This window comes from Acomys minous, assembly GCF_964271855.1.
Source record: "Acomys minous genome assembly, chromosome: 10".
Taxonomy (NCBI): Eukaryota; Metazoa; Chordata; class Mammalia; order Rodentia; family Muridae; genus Acomys; species Acomys minous.
The window spans coordinates 108158298-108175875 of record NC_140491.1 but is presented as its reverse complement, the minus strand read 5'-3'; the positions used below and the strand labels follow the sequence as shown (position 1 = coordinate 108175875).

The window sequence follows — 17578 nt, the reverse complement described above, 5'->3', positions numbered from 1 at the left end:
CTATGCTACATCCTGGATCATATTTTTTAAAATAAATTCTGCAAATTTTTTAAGTCCATCAAAAAAAGTAAAAGCATCTTATTGTTTAAGAATAATAACTTTTAATGTACATTATTTTTTAAGAATTGTGACCATGAGTTTAGTTGTATGTTCTAAGTATAGGTAAATCAATATAAACAGTTTTAGTCATATTATCATGATTGGAACAACATTATGGTGGAAATACTTTTTAGTTGATACTTCCTCAGCTTCTTGGCTTGTCAGCCATGGAGTTAACACTGCAATATTACCCAAAGTACTTAGGTCAAGCTTAGATATGGAATTCAACTCTTTTTAAAAGGTTGAATTATAAATATATAAATTGTCATGGGACCAGGACAGTGTTATACATTTATATTCCAAAATAAATAAAAATGAATATTTCAGAAAATATTTTTAGTGGCAATATGTTTTTCATAATATATGAGTTAGGATTTCCACTGTAATGTTTCAATAATGATAATGCTGTAATTTAAATGTTAATTAAACATTTCAAGGTTTTCTATTCTTATTAGATATTTGATTCTTTAAAAAAAAAAAGTGGGGCTGGACCTATGTCCCAGCATTGCCTGTTCTTTCAGATAACCAGGGTTTGAGTCCCAGGGCTCACGTGGCCGCTAAGAGCCCTCTGCAACTCCAATTCCAGAGGGATCTACCTCCCTCTTCTGGCCTCTGTGGGTACTGCATGCACACAATACACAAAAATACAAGCAGGCAGTACACCCACACACATAGAGAAAAAGAAATATTGAAATTTACAAAAAGGAATTGCAGTGCCTTAGCTGCATGAACTGTCTGTTAAACAAACATCTAATGGTAATTTAGGACAGGGGAAGTTGCTATTAAGAATTTGTCACACAAAGTATGAGGTCTTGAGTTCGGTTCTGCAGCAGGCATGTAAAAAGCCAGACCCAGCAGCGGGAGTCTGCAATTCCAGCACTGGGAGGGTGGAAAGCCCTGGGGCTTCCTGGCTAGCCAGCCTAGCCAACGCAGGTTCAATGAGTCATCTTGTCTCAGAAGCTAAGGCAGAAAGCAAGTGAGGAAAACAGCCAGTGCCAGCCCTTGGCTGGGCAGGCACGCCTGTGTACAGTGCACACACCCATCATGCCCTTGCACGCCAGTGTACAAGTGCACACACCCATCATGCCAGTGTCCCTCTCTAGCCACTGCTGTGAGGGCACGTCAGCTTGCTCCTTCTGAAGACGAGCCTTTCAGCCTAGTGACTGTGCTGTGTTCTCTCTACAGGGCGGCGAAGGCTCTAATAATAGCCTCCTCCCCTCCCCAGAGCTTTCCTTTGTTTTCTGTTCCACACAGTTGTTTCAGTTCCCTTTGCCGGATCTTTCTTTTTTATTTACAAACATCAAGAACTAATTATTAAGATGCCGACTTTCTACTGCTCTTCAGAATCCTGTTGGGCTGCTTTGTTGTCGTTAATCGAAACATTTAAATACCACTTAACCATGAAGTTCATCTTTTTTTCTCCCAAAAAGTTTAGAAATATTGAAAGAAATTACCAGGATTTTCTATCTTCTTAAAAATCTAACATTTCAATGAACCAATAGAGGAAGCAAGAAAGCACCTATAATTATAGTGCTTACTTTTTTTTTTTTGCAAGAAAATGTTGTAAAAGTCTATTTCCTCCTTTATATTCCCTAATGGTTGAAATATTCCAGGACATTGTTCTTGAAATTGCTCCTAGCTGAATTCTTGACTTTCAACCAAAAAGTTCAGCAGCAATAAAAAGATAGGCACGGAAATACTTATGCCTTCTGGGCAGAACAGTAATAATATAATTCCAGATTGGCCAGTGCAGTTATGAGCAGGCACAGCCGGCGTCGGTGTTAAGCACGTTCTGCGTCTCTTCCTTCCGCAGCCTGGTGCTGCCCCTTCTGTGCAGAGAGATGGTTGAGCTCCTGGACGAGGGCGGCAGTGTGGTGAACCGCACCAGCCTGTCAAATTACGCGTTTCTCTATGGCGTCTTCCCTGTAGCCCCGGGAGTGGCCATCTTTGCCACACAGTTCAACATGGAAGTAGAGATTGTACGTATCCACTGTTTCTCTCTGAGCGGGGTGGATGCTGTGGAGAAGAGGAAAGTGAAGTTGTAAACCGCAGAAAGCAACGCTCTCCTAATGAGAATTTGAGATTCCTAAGCCGTCTCACTGTAAATAAGGAGGAATTTTGTAGCATTGCATAACCGTAGTTATTTAATACAGGAACCTTATTTTTTCTACACTTTTCTACCTTTTAAAACCTGTGCTCTTTTATTAGTCTTTGTTTTGTTCCAAGTACTTTGCATCTGTGCTTATACTTAAGCATTAAAGTTATTTTAAGAGGGGTAATTTTGAATTTTGAAGGAAAAATCTATTTCATTGATTATAATCCAACCATCACAAGAAACACCCCACAATAAGCTGAGAAAGTTGCTAAATTAATGGTATCTGTATATATTGTATATGATATACACAGTGTTAAGGGGTTCTGAAAGTAATATGAGGGACAATTCCATTGATTAATATGTTGGCCTCTTTTAAAATTCTAGTTTTATTTTGGGTTCCTTTCACCCTTCTCCACCCCATTCCCTTCCAACAGCCAACACGAGGGAGGAGAGAATTGTTAGTGGGGAGAAGGGGCGGAGTTCTCCTCGGCTACTTCCGGCTGTTCCGGGTCATCAGGTTCCTTGGGGCAAATCCAGTCAGTCAGTTTGTCTGTCTGTCTCTGGCTCTCTGTCTCCCTCTCCCTCTCTGTCTGTCTGTCTGTCTCTGTCTCTGTCTGTCTACCTCTCCCTCCCTCTCTCTCTCTGTCTGTCTCTTTCTCTCTCTGTCTCTGTCTCTCTCTCTCTCTCTCTTTGTAGCTGGTAAACACCCTGCAGGAGGCAAATAGTTTGCTTTTGTGGACAATCTGAATCAGCCCCATATCCCACACCTGGGATTAAAACAAAAACATGTTAACATACCATAACTGAGTTTTTAAAGACACCAAAACTTTCCACTACATTAATCTATGTCATATTTGGTAATTATTTTCTGTTAATTTATTACCATACACCCCATAGTTTGTGAAGTAGTGTGGGAGAAAACTGTTTATAGATTTAATTAGACAGTTGAAAGGTGTTTTTCTAGAACCTGGAAGAGAATCAATCATCAACAACAGAATTTGTAGTATTTTTTGTATGTAAATATCATTGAACCTACATTAGAAAGAGAGGCCAATGGAGTGTTGTCTTATAAAGGAAGAATCCTGCATCAGATAACATGTTGGATCCTACAGTGTCCTTACTGGTTTTCATTTTCAGTTTAAAATGCACTAGTGTATTATGGGTGTTTAAATTGTTAAGCAATTGTTTCAATAAGATTGTGACTCCTTCATTTGCCCTCACTTTGCAGATAACCTCAGGGATGGTCATAAGTACATTTGTGTCTGCTCCAATCATGTATGTCTCTGCCTGGTTACTGACCTTCCCCACCATGGACGCTAAGCCATTGGCGTATGCCATTCAGAATGTTAGCTTTGATATAAGTATCATCAGCCTGGTTTCCTTGGTGAGTATGTTTCAGTGTCAAATTGAAAGGGAACCATAAAACAAGGTTGACAATAACTACTAGTAAGAAAGAAATGTAAAATCAACTTCCTACTTAACTAAGTTTGTTTTCCGATCGGGAGTTTTGAGTTGTATAGCAGGCGAGGCATATGACTTAGACTTGGAGTTGATTCTTTGACCTATTGCACGTTACCTGTGTGCCTCTTTGGTGTTACTTAACCTCTCTTAGGCTTAGGGTTTTTTTTAGCTGTATAATTATTTCACCTAGTTCTATGGATTGTTCTAAGGTTTGAGATAATGAGGTAAGTGTTCTATGAATAATGATCACCATACAAATATTATCTACTTTAGAATCATAGGATCAGCAGAGGTCTTTGGGATCAAAATTAATCATTTATGTAAATGAAACTTCAAATAACTTTTCAAACCTGATCCTCCTAGCTCAAGTATATAAGCTTTTTAGCAACTAGCGTCTCCTCACAGGTCAGATTGCCTGCTGAATCCAGTCAGAGCTGTAGATTGGAAGAGACAATGTTTCTAAAAGGAATGGATATGTACACTAACAAGAAATACACGTATGATTAATGTGATTTTTAGGAAATCCCATATCTATCACATGTTCTTGAAAATCTGGGCTGGAGAGATGCCTCAGTGGCTAAGAGCACCACCTGCTCTTCCAGAGGTCCTGAGTTCAATCCCCAGCAACCACATGGTGGCTCACAACCACCTATAATGTGATCTGATGCCCTCTTCTGCAGATAAACTACTCATATACAATACATAAATAAATTTTTTAAAAAGAAAGAAAGTAAGAAAGAAAAATCTATGTACTTTGATAAGAAGGTAGCTTGGGGAGAGAGAAGGTATCGACTTCTATCGGCAATTAGGGAAAAGAAGACAGTTAGCCGACGTGCTTCCCTGGGCACTATGAAGGAAGAATAGAAATTCAATCCCGGGGTTGGGGTGTAGCTTAGCTATAGTACATATGCTTAGCATGCATAAGGGCCTAGGTTCTGAGTGCTGGCCAGAAAAGAAAGGGAGAGGAGGAGGGAAAGGAGGAACAGGAATAGGAAGAAGAGAAGGAAGAGGAGGAGGAGGAAAAGGAAACCAATCCTTTTAAATACTAGGAATACAAGATTAATCTTGGTGTGGGAGGTATGTGTTGTTTGAAATAAGACTACCTGGAATTTAGACTCTTTGCTAGTGTCATAGAAATCAGAAAAGAAAAATTTAGAAAAGTCCTTGTGTCTTACCCTAGCCACTGAAGGTTGGCTTACTTAGAATATGGCCATGGTCAAGCCACTAGTTCTTTTTTTTTTTCAAAGATAGATTTATTTATTTATTTATTTATTTATTTATTTATTTATTTTACAATTTTCTGGCTGCATGCCAGAAGAGGGCACCAGATCTTGTTATAGATGGTTATGAACCACCATGTGGTTGCTGAGAATTAAACTCAGGACCTCTGGAAGAGCAAACAGTGCTCTTAACCACTGAGCCATCTCTCCAGCCCCTCCCCCTTGGTTTTTCAAAACAAGGTTTCTCTGTGTAGCCCTGGCTGTCCTGGACTCATTCTGTAGATCAGGCTGGCCTCGAACTCACAGAGATCCACCTTTCTCTGCCTCCTGAGTGCAGGGATTACAGGCATGCAGCAATGTACCTGGCTCAAGCCATTAGCTCTTAAAGAACTAATTTGTTAATCATGGGATCTCCCCATGCCTTTTATTTCACGTTGGATATGGTAATTTACATTAATACTCTTCAATTTCAACAAAACATTAAAATTTCCTCTGGAATGAGGATAAAAAGGCTTCTTTAAAAATACTAATCACAGGACCAGGCCTAGTGGCACACATGTCACCTTTTAAGCATTGGGGGGCTGAGACAGGAGGGTCCGGAGGTCAAGGCAAGCCCACGTTACATAGTGAGATCCTGTCCCACATTAAAAACGGTTTCCGATGTGCTGTTTAATAAGTACTTATAAAGATTGAGAAACATAAATAACTTCAACGTTTTGCCTTCAAGATCTGGTCTCTGGCTATTCTCCTCTTGAGTAAAAAGTACAAGCAGCTTCCGCACATGCTCACAACTAATCTACTCATCGCTCAGGTTAGTGGACCATAGACACTTATGGCATTGCGTCTCCTGGGGCTAGTGGACCGCATGAGAGACAGTTACTTTTAGATTTCTCTTTCAGTTACGAAGTCAAAATGATTAGTAGATATGATCAATTATTACTTAAATACAATTAGTTATTGCTTATACGTGTAATGTCACAATGTCTTAAACCTTGAGGTTAGTAATGGCGGTCAGTGATAGCTTTGTATTTTTAAAATGCAAGCAGTTGAATCATTAAAAACTGAGCTCTTCCGTGGGTGTGGTGACTCACACCTGTAAGTCCGAGGTTTAGAAAGCTGAAGCAGGAATGTTGCTGTGAGTTTTAAGTCAGCCTGTGCTGCAGAGTAGAACTGTCTAGAAGAAAAACAAAGAGAACTCACAACCCTGACTTTCAGTTAGGTCTTTGCATGTGGTCATGATGGGAAGAAGTTTAACATTTCTATGTAAACCGTTACTAGATAAGGCTAGAATTTAGAATATGGTCTTTATTTTAATTTACTACGTACATTGTTAAAAGCTCTAAGGAAAGATTTTTTTTTAATCATAAAGCTTGAAAGTTTAGTAAAATCAATATGTAATAGTTGACGATTAGCAATAGCTTTAAATGAATGATTATTTTCCATGAATAAAACTTTAATGGGTATGATTAGATTAATAGTTTTTTTTTTCTGTTATGGTATTAAATCGTACAATTTACTTTTAGCTACTTACAACATCTTTTAATAATTTTTTTTCTTTAGTCTATTGTTTGTGCTGGAATGATGATATGGAATTTTGTTAAAGAAAAAAATTTTGTTGGACAAATTTTGGTGTTTGTCCTGTTGTACAGCTCTCTGTACAGCACCTATCTATGGACAGGTAAGTTGGCTCATGAAAGGACAGTTAAAGTCGGCCTGCCCCTCCTCCCCACCCCCCCCCTCCCTAAGAGACCTTAGCATCTACTGATCCATTTGAAGCCTGTTAGCACAGGTCAAAGTGTTTACTTAGTTTGTTACACACACACACACACACACACACACACACACACACACACACACGGTGTCTGCAAAGCTGAGTTATCTACTGAGTACACTATTTCTGCCTGGCTCAGAGCCCTCATTGGCTCAAGGCCAGTGTTAGCATAGTTCCCCCTAGGAGACACCAGGTGGCTAAGGGCAGAAGTGAGGCGTGTCCCAGTGCTCACTGCTAAACACCTACGCAACCATGAACTGTGCCTTTGCCTCATACAGACTAACTACCTTCTGATCTTCTGTTTCATTACTTCTTTTTTTAAATTGGTTTTATTTTTATTTTATGTACATTGGTGAATGTCTGTGTGAGGGTGTCAGATCCCCTGGAACAAAAGTTATAGACAGTTGTGAGCTGCCATGTAGGTGCTGGGAATTAAACCTGGGTCCTCTGGAAGAGCAGTCCGTGTTCTTAACTGCTGAGCCATCTCTCCAGCCCCCTGTTTCAATACTTCTAAAGCCGGCTTGCAGCACGTTACAGTGATACTCTGAAGATAGATGAAGTATGGCTATTTATGTCTGGTATACAGCAGACACTCAACAAATGGAAATCTACTAGTCATTTAATAGAGGGGAAAGTGGGCTGGGGAGATGGCACAGAGGTTAAGAGTGCTAACTGCTCTTCCAGAGGGTCCGGAGTTCAATTCCTAGCAACCATATGGTGGCTCAGAACCATCTGTTAGGAGAGCTGGCGCCTTCTTCTGGCCTGCAGGGGTACATGCAGACAGAGTACTATATTCATAATAATAAATAAATAAAATCTTCAGAAAAGTAGAGGGGGGAACATTTGTAAGAGGATGTTGAGGGGCTGGAGAGATGACTCCGTGTTAAGAGCACTGACTCCTCTTAAGGACCTAGTTTTGAGTCCCAGCACCCACATGGAGGCTCACAGCCATCTGTAACTCCAGTTCCAGGGGATCCAAAGCCCTTTACTGGTGCCCATTGGCACCAGAACATGCACACGGAGCACAGACACACACGCAAGCAAAGTACTCATTAGATAAAGTAATTTTTTATTGTAAAAAATAGAGGTCCCAGTGAGAAAGGATACTCTTTCAACTGACTCCAAAAAGGATGACAAAATGTTTCACTCAACACTGCTATTTTGAAATGTAGCATTCATTCGGGAGCAGACATTCCAGTATGTTTGTCTGGATGTTTTTGTGTTCATACCACAAGTTTCAAACTGTAAAACAGTACTGGAAGGGCAATCATACAATGGCTAGTACACAAGGGCCAGGAAGTGACCGTGGTGGGGAAGACCTTTGATTTCATGCCCTGAAGATCAAAAGCTGGCCCCATCTTAGTCTGTATCCATTTGAAGCGAAGCAGCAGTGTGAGGAGGGATTGCAGAACGGCAAACTCTCCGCAAACAGAAGGCAGTCTGTGCTTCTTTGAGGCAAGTAGACCTGTCATAGCATGAGTCTTGTCATGAGATGTCACGTGAAAAGGACCTAGAGACTGTATTTCCAAATATAGGTGGCCCAGAGTGATCTCTAGTACCCAAGTTTGTTCAGGTGGAGTTTGGAATGAGAACGAGAGAATAGCAATGAGATCAGGCTGTCAAAATGCCCCAACTCTCTCCAAAACCTTCAAACGTGCATGCTGAGATCCATATCCAGGAGGAAGAGGTCCCCCTCAGTCACAGTCATAGGGGAAGGGAGTAAGGGGAAAATGGGAGGGTGGGAGGGAGGAATGGGAGGATACAAAGGATGGGATAACAATTGAGATATAATATGAATAAATTAATAAAATATTTTTTAAAAAAAAGAATTTAGGAATTCACCAGTGCAGTGAAGGTGTCCTGTGATCGTCAGAGTATTTTAAATACAGCTCAATTTTATAGCTCAGTTGTTCTAGGCAAAGACAAAATCCTAGAGCCGTTCAGTGCATTTAAAACCTCATGTCCAGCCATTTTCAGATTGGTTTACAAATCATCGTCACCGTTTCTGTCCTATCTGCAGAGCAAAGAACTTGCTTTGTTCCTCCTTTAAAATCAGTTGCTGCTTAACACTTCAGCTAAGTCCTCTACCAGTGAAGCCCCAAGCTTTGTGTGCTAATTAAACAATTCCAAATATACATGAAATGTGTAAATAGGCAATTTCTCCACCTTTGTGCTGGTCCAGTTTGAGTATTCTGTTTTGCAAATTATGATGAAAGCAAGGCCAAAGAGCTGAGCTGACCTAAGCAGACCTTCCCAGCTTCCTCAGCAGGTGATGCAAGACTGTCGTCTGACAGCTGCAGTTCTTCACAGAGCCAGAAGAATCAGAATTTCAGGGTGCCAAGCCCTTTTCGGGGACCTCAGTCTCTGTTTACGTTTAATCCTAGTTTAAAGTGTTAATTATCAGTGCCCATTTATGTTAATTCTAACATAAGTGTTAATTATAAGAAAGGATCTTATTCTGCTAATGTAGATCACAGCTTGAAATGTAAACCGGAACTCTGCCCCCGTTTTTTGTTTTGTTTTTAGGTTAGCTTCAGTTACTTCCACATACAGAGTTGTAATGTGGTTTATTTCACTCTCTTTCCTCAAACTACGAGAGAGTCTTCATTTGACTGTACAGTGTAACATCTTTAGGCCTCCACTTGGCTCACACTCAATATATAAAGCAAAATCTAAGTTCTGAGTAATGAGACTATTTAATTTATAAGGTGGACACAGGTGATTATCGTTGAGACTATGCCAAAAGACTGAAAAACTCTTTAAAGACATAGTATTACCAGATGCTGAAAAATACATCGTAGGAATCCCAGGACAGTTTCAGAAGTTCATGCTGTGCTCCCCAATGGCTGGGTCTCTGCGGCACTCTGCCCTCTGCAGCCCTGGCAAGCCCTTGCTTCTCCCACATTCCTCCGTCCTACAGCGCTCAGACTCTGTAGCCTTGTGGAGCCTGTGAAGTGCCACGTGTACAAAGGACAGCATCAGGCATATGGAACATTCAAGAAGTTGAATAAGCTGGGTGTGGTGGAGCGTGTCTGTCAGTTCGGCACTCAGAAAGCTGAGGCAGGAGGGCCGGGAGTTTAAGGACAGCTGGGCCACCTAGCAACCCAGCCTCAAAAAACAAAACAAACAAGCTTGAAATATGTATGTCTGTGTTAGGTTTGTGCCACATTTGTATAAAGTTTATATCATATTGTTATAAAGCTTCAGCCCTGCGTTTGAAGCATTTTCCAAAACCTAACCTGGGTAAGAAATCTTTACGCTTCTTAGCACCGATAAAATGGGATCACTCTGAGAAGTGTTCTGCGTACAGTTAACTTTTCCAATTCAACTTAGATTCTAATCGCATAAATGGAAACAGACAGACAACAACAACAACAGGCCACTGTGGCTTTCTGAGAAGAAATCCTTCAGTAAAATCAGATTTGTGTATAGAAATGATGATTCTAGGAAAGAAAACTCAAATTATTTTTAATTTAGAAAAATTGCTTCAAAGCTGGGCGTGGGGGCGCACACCTTTGATCCCAGCACTTGGGAGGCAGAGGCAGGCAGATCTTTGTGAGTTCGAGGCCAGCCTGGTCTACAGTGTAAGTCCAGGACAGCCAGGGCTATTACACAAAGAAACCCTGTCTTGAAACAAAACAAAACAAAACAAAAACAAAAAGAAAAAAAGAAAAGAAAATTGCTTCAAACAACATGTATTTATAAAGAGGAAATTTTGGAGCAAAATCTAGACTACTCTTTAAAAAAAAAATCATGGTGGTGCACACTTGCAACCTCAGGACTCGGGAAGTGGAGGAAAGCTGTCGGCTCAGCTGGGCTACTCAAAAGCCAGCCACACAAGGTCACTAAGGCAAATAGAGACTGGACCAGAGAGTACCCAAATAAGTGTGCTGCTGCCCTAGAGAGTAAAGTGCTGCGATTCTGCTCAGGGTCAGGAGGAGTCATTATTTCTTTTACAATCTTGATTTCTTGTTCCTAGGCCTTCTAGCAGTTTCTTTGTTTCTTTTAAAAAAGCGTGAGAGTATACAGATCCCCGTGGGAATCATCATCATATCTGGCTGGGGGTGAGTGGCCGTTTCCTGTTTGCTGGTGGGTTTCCGTATGCAGAGCTGCTTGTTCTCACTCTCTCTCTCTCTCTCTCTCTCAACGGCTGCTCACAGCATACCCGCGCTCCTCGTTGGTGTGTTGCTGGTAACTGGAAAACACAGTGGAGACAGCATCGACTCAGCCTTCTTTTATGGAAAAGAGCAGGTAGGAAGAGTTTATTGGCAGTTCCCTTTCGAGAACATCTCTATTTAACTAGTTTGCATACTTCGGTGTAATTATATTAAAATTAGATTGAAAAGATATTGTATTTATTGTATGTGAGTGTTTTATCTGCAGAAGAGGGCATCAGATAACATTATAGATGGTTGTGAGCCACCATGTGGTTGCTGGGAATTGAACTCAGTACCTCTGGAAGAGCAGGTGATGCCCTTAGCCACTGAGCCATCTCTCCAGCCCCCGAAAATATATTTTAATTTATTGTATAAGGCGTTGGTGATTTTATATGATCTTGTGACACATCAAGATGTGAACATTTTTACCTGAAGATTTCTAAATGCTTACAGTTTGGTTATTTTAAAATTTTTATTTACGTAAAAAGAACTTAACACTAATATCACGTCCAGCTGGTACTCGTAAATATTAGCCATACTTTTTAATGGTCATTTCTATAAGAAAGCCTCTATTCACTGAAGTGTGGTTGAACCGTACGCAGCATTCAGAAGTGATAAAGGGTCTGAAAGAAATCATTTGGTTACTTAAAGGAAAACAGTGACTATGTTGTTAGCCACTTGCTGTACAATGAGACATCTAAGAAACTTGTATGATTAAAGGCAAACTATAATTTCTTTATAAGTAAGTCTCATTCCTTCCATACTCCTACCCATTTTGAAGAAACATTGTTCTGTAGTAATTAAAGCCATACAAATACATTTTTCTATCAAAAAGGTGTTTAAAATTTTTTGACTTATTTATTTTTATTTTATGTGCATTGGTGTTTTGCCTGTATGTACATCTGTATGAGGGTATCAGATCTCCTGGCAGGTGTGAGCTGCCATGTGGGTGCCGGGAATTGAACCCAGGTCCTCTGGAAGAGCAGCCAGTGTTCTTAACCACTGAGCCATCTCTCCAACCCCACAAAAAGTGTTCTTAAACCTATTGTACTAAGGTTATTAAGATGAGAGTATGAGAACTGGCCTAACATCTTTTTCTGATGCTGGCAGATGATCACCACAGCAGTCACCCTGTTCTGCAGCATTCTGATAGCTGGTGTGTCACTCATGTGCATGAACCGCACCACCCAAGCTGGCCACTATGAAGGTTTCGGCCAATCTCAGAACCACAAGCCAGTAGAGCCTGGAAGCACTATGTTTGAGGAAAGCCCGGCACCGACAAATGAACCAGAACTCTTCCCGAGTTCCATTCCAGAAACAAGTATGAGCCCTACGTATATTTTAAAACAAACAAAAACTGTCACATGTATCCTAAGTGTTTTTGTTTAATGGAAATTTACCACACTTCTCTGAATGTTATAGGTATTTGTCAAGTGAACAACTTGAATAGTTCCTAGAGCTTCATTCTTCCATCGCTTCATTTATTAATCTGAGATTAATGTTTTGTTGGATTCTAAGCTTCCAAGAGAGCTGTCTGTCTGTCTGGCTGTCTGGCTGACTGGCTGTCTGTCTGTCTGTCTGACTGGCTGGCTGGCTGGCTGGCTGGCTGACTGTCTGTCTGTCTGGCTGGCTGACTGGCTGGCTGGCTGGCTGGCTGACTGGCTGACTGTCTGGCTGGCTGGCTGGCTGACTGGCTGTCTGGCTGTCTGGCTGACTGTCTGTCTGGCTGGCTGGCTGGCTGGCTGGCTATCTGTCTGTCTGTCTGGCTGACTGGCTGTCTGGCTGTCTGTCTGTCTGTCTGGCTGGCTGGCTGGCTGGCTGACTGGCTGTCTGTCTGTCTGTCTGTCTGTCTGTCTGTCTGGCTGTCTGGCTGACTGGCTGTCTGGCTGTCTGGCTGTCTGGCTGACTGTCTGTCTGGCTGTCTGGCTGTCTGGCTGACTGGCTGTCTAGCTGTCTGGCTGACTAGCTGTCTGTCTGTCTGTCTGGCTGGCTGGCTGGCTGACTGGCTGTCTGGCTGTCTGGCTGACTGGCTGACTGTCTGGCTGTCTGGCTGTCTGGCTGGCTGGAACAGGGTCTTACTCTGTAACCCAGGCTGGGCCTCAAATCATTGATCCTCCTGCTTAAGCCTCCTGAATGCTGGGATGACAGACATGAGCCGCCATGCCCCTTTTCAGTGCTGGGGATTGAACCCAGGACTTCAGCACATGTTCAGAAAGTGTTCCACCTCTAAGCCACGTCTCTAGCTTTGACCAGAGAATTTTGGAAGAAGTAAAAGGAAGGAACATCCTTCCTAGGAATATAAACATTTACTACTTTAACAAAATTTTATCAGACAAGTGCCATCAATAAAATGAATTTTAAAGAGAGACCTAACTAAACTTAAGGTTAATCATAGAAATTATCCTTCTACAAACTGTAGCCCACAAGCCAAATCAGACTTAGCACCTAATTTTGTGTAGTTTCTCAGTTAAAAATAATCATTATTTTATATTTTAAAAATTGATAATAACCTAAGAGAGTTTTCTATGAAATTTGAATCCCATCTACAGCGTTGTGGGATGTAGTCACAACCATCCACTTACCCGTTGTCTGCAGCTGTGTTCACTCTCGAATGGCTGAGTTGACTTATTGCCACAGAGCCTGAGTGGCCTCTATGACAGATGCTTGGTTATTTTATTTTACAGCATGTAGTTCATCACCCAGGGAAGTCAGAGCAGGAACTTAAGGTAGGAGCTGACATAGTGGACCTCGAAGAGTGTTGCTCTCTGGCTTTCAGCCTTTTTTACAACACCCAGGGCCACCAGCCCAGGGATGGTACCACCTACAGTGAGCTAGACCCTTCCGCATTAGTCATCAGTCAAGAAATTGCACCACAGGCTTGCTCAATGATCAGCTTGGTGGGGGCATTTTCTCAACTGACGTTCTCTCTTCCAGAATGACTCTACTGGCATCAAGTTAACATAAAACTGGCAGCATGACTGACTTCCTGTCACCTTGACACACAAACATATCGCCGTTAAACCAAAACCTTTTCCTTTTTTTTTTTTTCTTTTTTGGTTTTTTGAGACAGGCTTCTCTGTGTAGCCTTGGCTGTCCTGCACTCACTTGTAGACCAGGCTGGCCTTGAGTTCACAGATATCCACCTGCCTCTGCCTCCCACGTGCTGGGACTAAAGGCGTGCGCCACCATGCCTGGCTCCCTTTTCCTTTCTTAATCATTTCCAAGATCTTAATATTAGTACCACAATATAAAACATTCCAACTTTTAAAATCCCCACAGTCTTTAATAATTAAAATACTTTTAAAAGTTCAGTCTCTTTAAAACTGTCTCTCTAAAATTCCAAAGTCTCGCTGGGCCTAGTGGCATAGATAGATAGATAGATAGATAGATAGATAGATAGACAGACAGACAGACAGATAGATAGATAAAATAAAAATGAAATTCCAAAGTCTCTAAAATAACCAAGGCTCCTGTAAAATTAAAAATAAGTTAAATATTTTCTTACTCCAAGAGAGAACCAGGTCACAGTCACATTCAGATCAAAGCAAAAGCAAAATCCAGCCATGTCAAACATCTAGGACTCACAATCTGAGCTCCACAGGGCTTGCCACAACACACACAGCTTATCTCCTGGGCTTAGGCCAGCTCCACTCTTCAGCTGCTGCTGCCCTTGGTGGCCGTCCTGTGGCACTGGCATCCCTAAAATGATGGGGTTTCTCCTGCAACTGGGCTGCGATTTTACCAATAGCCTCTCCCAAGCTCTCTTCAGGGACTCTGACCCTGTCACGGGGTGCCAAGCCTCAGCTTCTCGCCACGGCCCCTTTAATCTTGGGGCTTCTACTTCACTGAGGCTGCAAATTCACTCAAGGCCTCCGCTGGCCTCTCATGGTGCCACCCCAGTTCCTCCCCAGGAGCCCTTTGTGCCTTTAAGACCAGTAGTCGCCCCCCCCACACAAGACTCTTATACATCACCAAGTTCAGTTACTAGTACCAAGTACAGGCCTCTGGACCACAGCTTTCTGTGTGAGGATGCTGAGCAAACACTTCCCAGATTTCACCGCAACGAGGCTGGTCCCTTCTTTCTTCTCCTTTTTCTCCTTCTCCTTCTCCTTCTCCTTCTCCTTCTCCTTCTCCTTCTTCTTCTTCTTCTTCTTCTTCTTCGTTTTGTTTTTGTTTTATTTTTTTTGAGACAGGGTCTCTCTGTGTATCCTTGGCTGTCCTGGGCTCACTTTGTAGATCAGGCTGACCTTGAACTCACAGTGATCCACCTGCCTCTGCCTCCCGAGCGCTGGGATTAAAGGCGTGCGGCACCACACCCAGCGAGGCTGGTCTCTTCTTAACTACAGATCGTTTCTCAGACCCAGCTGGGCAGCACCAGTTGCCTTGGTAAAGCAAAGGTTCACTCCAGTGGTGCTGGTCTCCTTCAGCCCCAGCTGCCCAGAACTACACAGTCCTAATTCAAAATATTCAATGGTCCCAGTAGTCTCAGGCGTCTTTTCAAAAGTTCACAGACCAGGTTTCCATTGTCCGTATTTCTCTCAGCGTTATTTTCTGACTTCCCACAGAACAGCCCACTGAGCTTTGAGCACTGAAAGGCTTTTTCATTCCCAAATTCCAAAGTCCTTCCACAGTCCTCTGCAGAGCATGGCAGGGTCTGTCACACCAACACCTCATGAACCCTGATTACTGCTGTGATGGAACACCATGACCAAATATAACTCTGGGAAGGGAGGGTTCATTTCATCCTACAGTGTGTAGTCCAGTTATCCTGGGAGGCCAGGGAGGAGCACTGCTTCCTGACTTGCTCCTCGTAGCCTGCTCAGCCTGCTTTCTCATAGCTCCTGGAACCACCGACCCAGGGGCAGCACCACCTGCAGTGGGTAGCTATCCCACATTTTATTCATCTCTTTCCCTGCCGAGAGACATTTAATTTGCGTAAAGCATTTCTCTGTTGGGAGGGACGCATCAGTGGGCATCTGTATTCAGACATCCTTGAGTACCCAGCGAGACTCTTCTAAAGGTGGAATTTGTGAGTCACAGGAAATAGAGTAAACCCATTTCTCTGGGTCTACTTCCAGCTTTCCCTAGCCCAGTCTCTTCCTGACTTCTTTATTTTCAGACACGCTCCTCCCGTGTCTGTTTTTCCGGATTTCTAAGCAAAGCTCACTAGTTTCCCTCTCAAGCAAAGGAGCCAATCAGAGCAAGTAGTTGCCCATGCATGGGGGTCCAGCATCTCCCCTGACCTCTGTTTTCCAGTGTCTGCTAGATCCTTCGAGTTCCCTTGTCACAGGACTCCCTGTCCCCCGTCATTCCTGGGTCCAGTCTAGCTCATGTTAAATGGCCAAACTAACTTTCCTCACGGAACTCTGGCCATATCAGGTTCCTGCTGCGGTGCAGGTCAAGACCCTCAGGGCCCTGCAATCCAGAGTGTTCTGCTCGGCCCCTGGTCTTCATTCTCTTCCTGTGTGCACTACTGAGCTCTCTGTGCTACACCCCAGACTGGCACTTGTGTGTTTCTCGCCTCCCTTCCTGTGTACACTACTGAACTCTACGTGCTACACCCCCGATTGTGAGTTTCTCACCTCTCTTCCGGCTCTTGCTGCAGAGCCCTTGAACGTGGGCTCACTCTCGATTTGTGATGACATCATCGGAATTTGATTCTTTCGAGCTTTTTGGCCATCTTCCTTTCAAAGCTGAAGTTCCGTGACATCTTCACTGAAATGCTGCGTGCTGCTTTCCCTAACCCCAGGATTCTGCTTCGATCACGCCCAGCCTCCTTCCCTTCTTCACTTCCTTAGCACTCTGCCATATATTCTCTAAACCAATCTGATGTGGGGACGGAGTAGAAGGCCACCACCTTTAGATAGCGGCCATGTCTTCCTGCGGGAATGTTTTAGGATGGCTGCCAAAGGTCAACACCTCTGGGAAGCACTGAAGAAGGGTTGGTTGTAAGAGACCCCTGGGAGACTTGGGCATTTACCTTTCCCCTGGCTTCTAGAAACAGCAAAAGACTGAACCATGGACTCTAAGCCCTGTCGCCATCATCACCAGCAAGAAAACTAATTTGAGCCTATATTGTAAATAGGACAGCTTATCTGCTGCGTCCACAGGAAACTTGCAATACTTATATTTTTGTCTCCTTATTTATAATACTACTTTCATTGCAGTGTTTCTTGTTTGCTTGCTTGTTTTTGGCTTTTTGAGACAGGGCCTCTCTGTGCTAGCCTTGGCTGTCCTGGACTCACTTTGTAGACCAGGCTGGCCTCGAGACCTATGACTTTTGCATTATAAATAGTGGGAAATTTAGGATCACACTATTTTAGTATGTGATCTAGACCTGGGTAATATGGCTGGAGAGGGCTGGCTCCGTGGTTAGGAGCACTTGCTGCTCTTGCAGTGGGCCTGGGTTCAGTTCCCGGCGCCTACATGGTGCCTCACAACTATCTGTAATTCCAGGCTCAGGGGATCAGGTGCCTTCTTCTGGTCTCCTTGCACACCAGGCATACATATGGTACACATACATATATGTAGGCAAAATACTCATGCACATAAAACAGAAATATGTAAATCTTAAAAATAAACAAAACATCATTTGTTTAATAAAAAATGTTTGGCTAATAAAAAGAAAGCTGATGGGCTACTGATTAGCCTTTATATTTGAATGAAGAAACTGCAAAGTAGTTTTTCTTTTTTACAGAGGCCATATTGTTTATTTATGTACACATGTGTATGCACACATGCATTTATTCCTTGTAGGTATGTCATTGCGATGTAC

The 17578-nt window shown here is 42.6% G+C and overlaps 1 protein-coding gene across 1 annotated transcript in view; it reads left to right on the top strand.

Moving 5' to 3' along the window:
- Window positions 1–17578, top strand: part of GPR155 (G protein-coupled receptor 155) — a 46479-nt gene that overhangs the window by 14649 nt on the left and 14252 nt on the right. The window contains exons 5-11 of the mRNA XM_084799168.1: window positions 1913–2078; window positions 3423–3578; window positions 5603–5686; window positions 6436–6553; window positions 10626–10710; window positions 10807–10897; window positions 11914–12124. Of these exons, the coding sequence (XP_084655294.1) occupies window positions 1913–2078; window positions 3423–3578; window positions 5603–5686; window positions 6436–6553; window positions 10626–10710; window positions 10807–10897; window positions 11914–12124 (911 nt within the window). The remainder of the gene's footprint in view (window positions 1–1912; window positions 2079–3422; window positions 3579–5602; window positions 5687–6435; window positions 6554–10625; window positions 10711–10806; window positions 10898–11913; window positions 12125–17578) is intronic.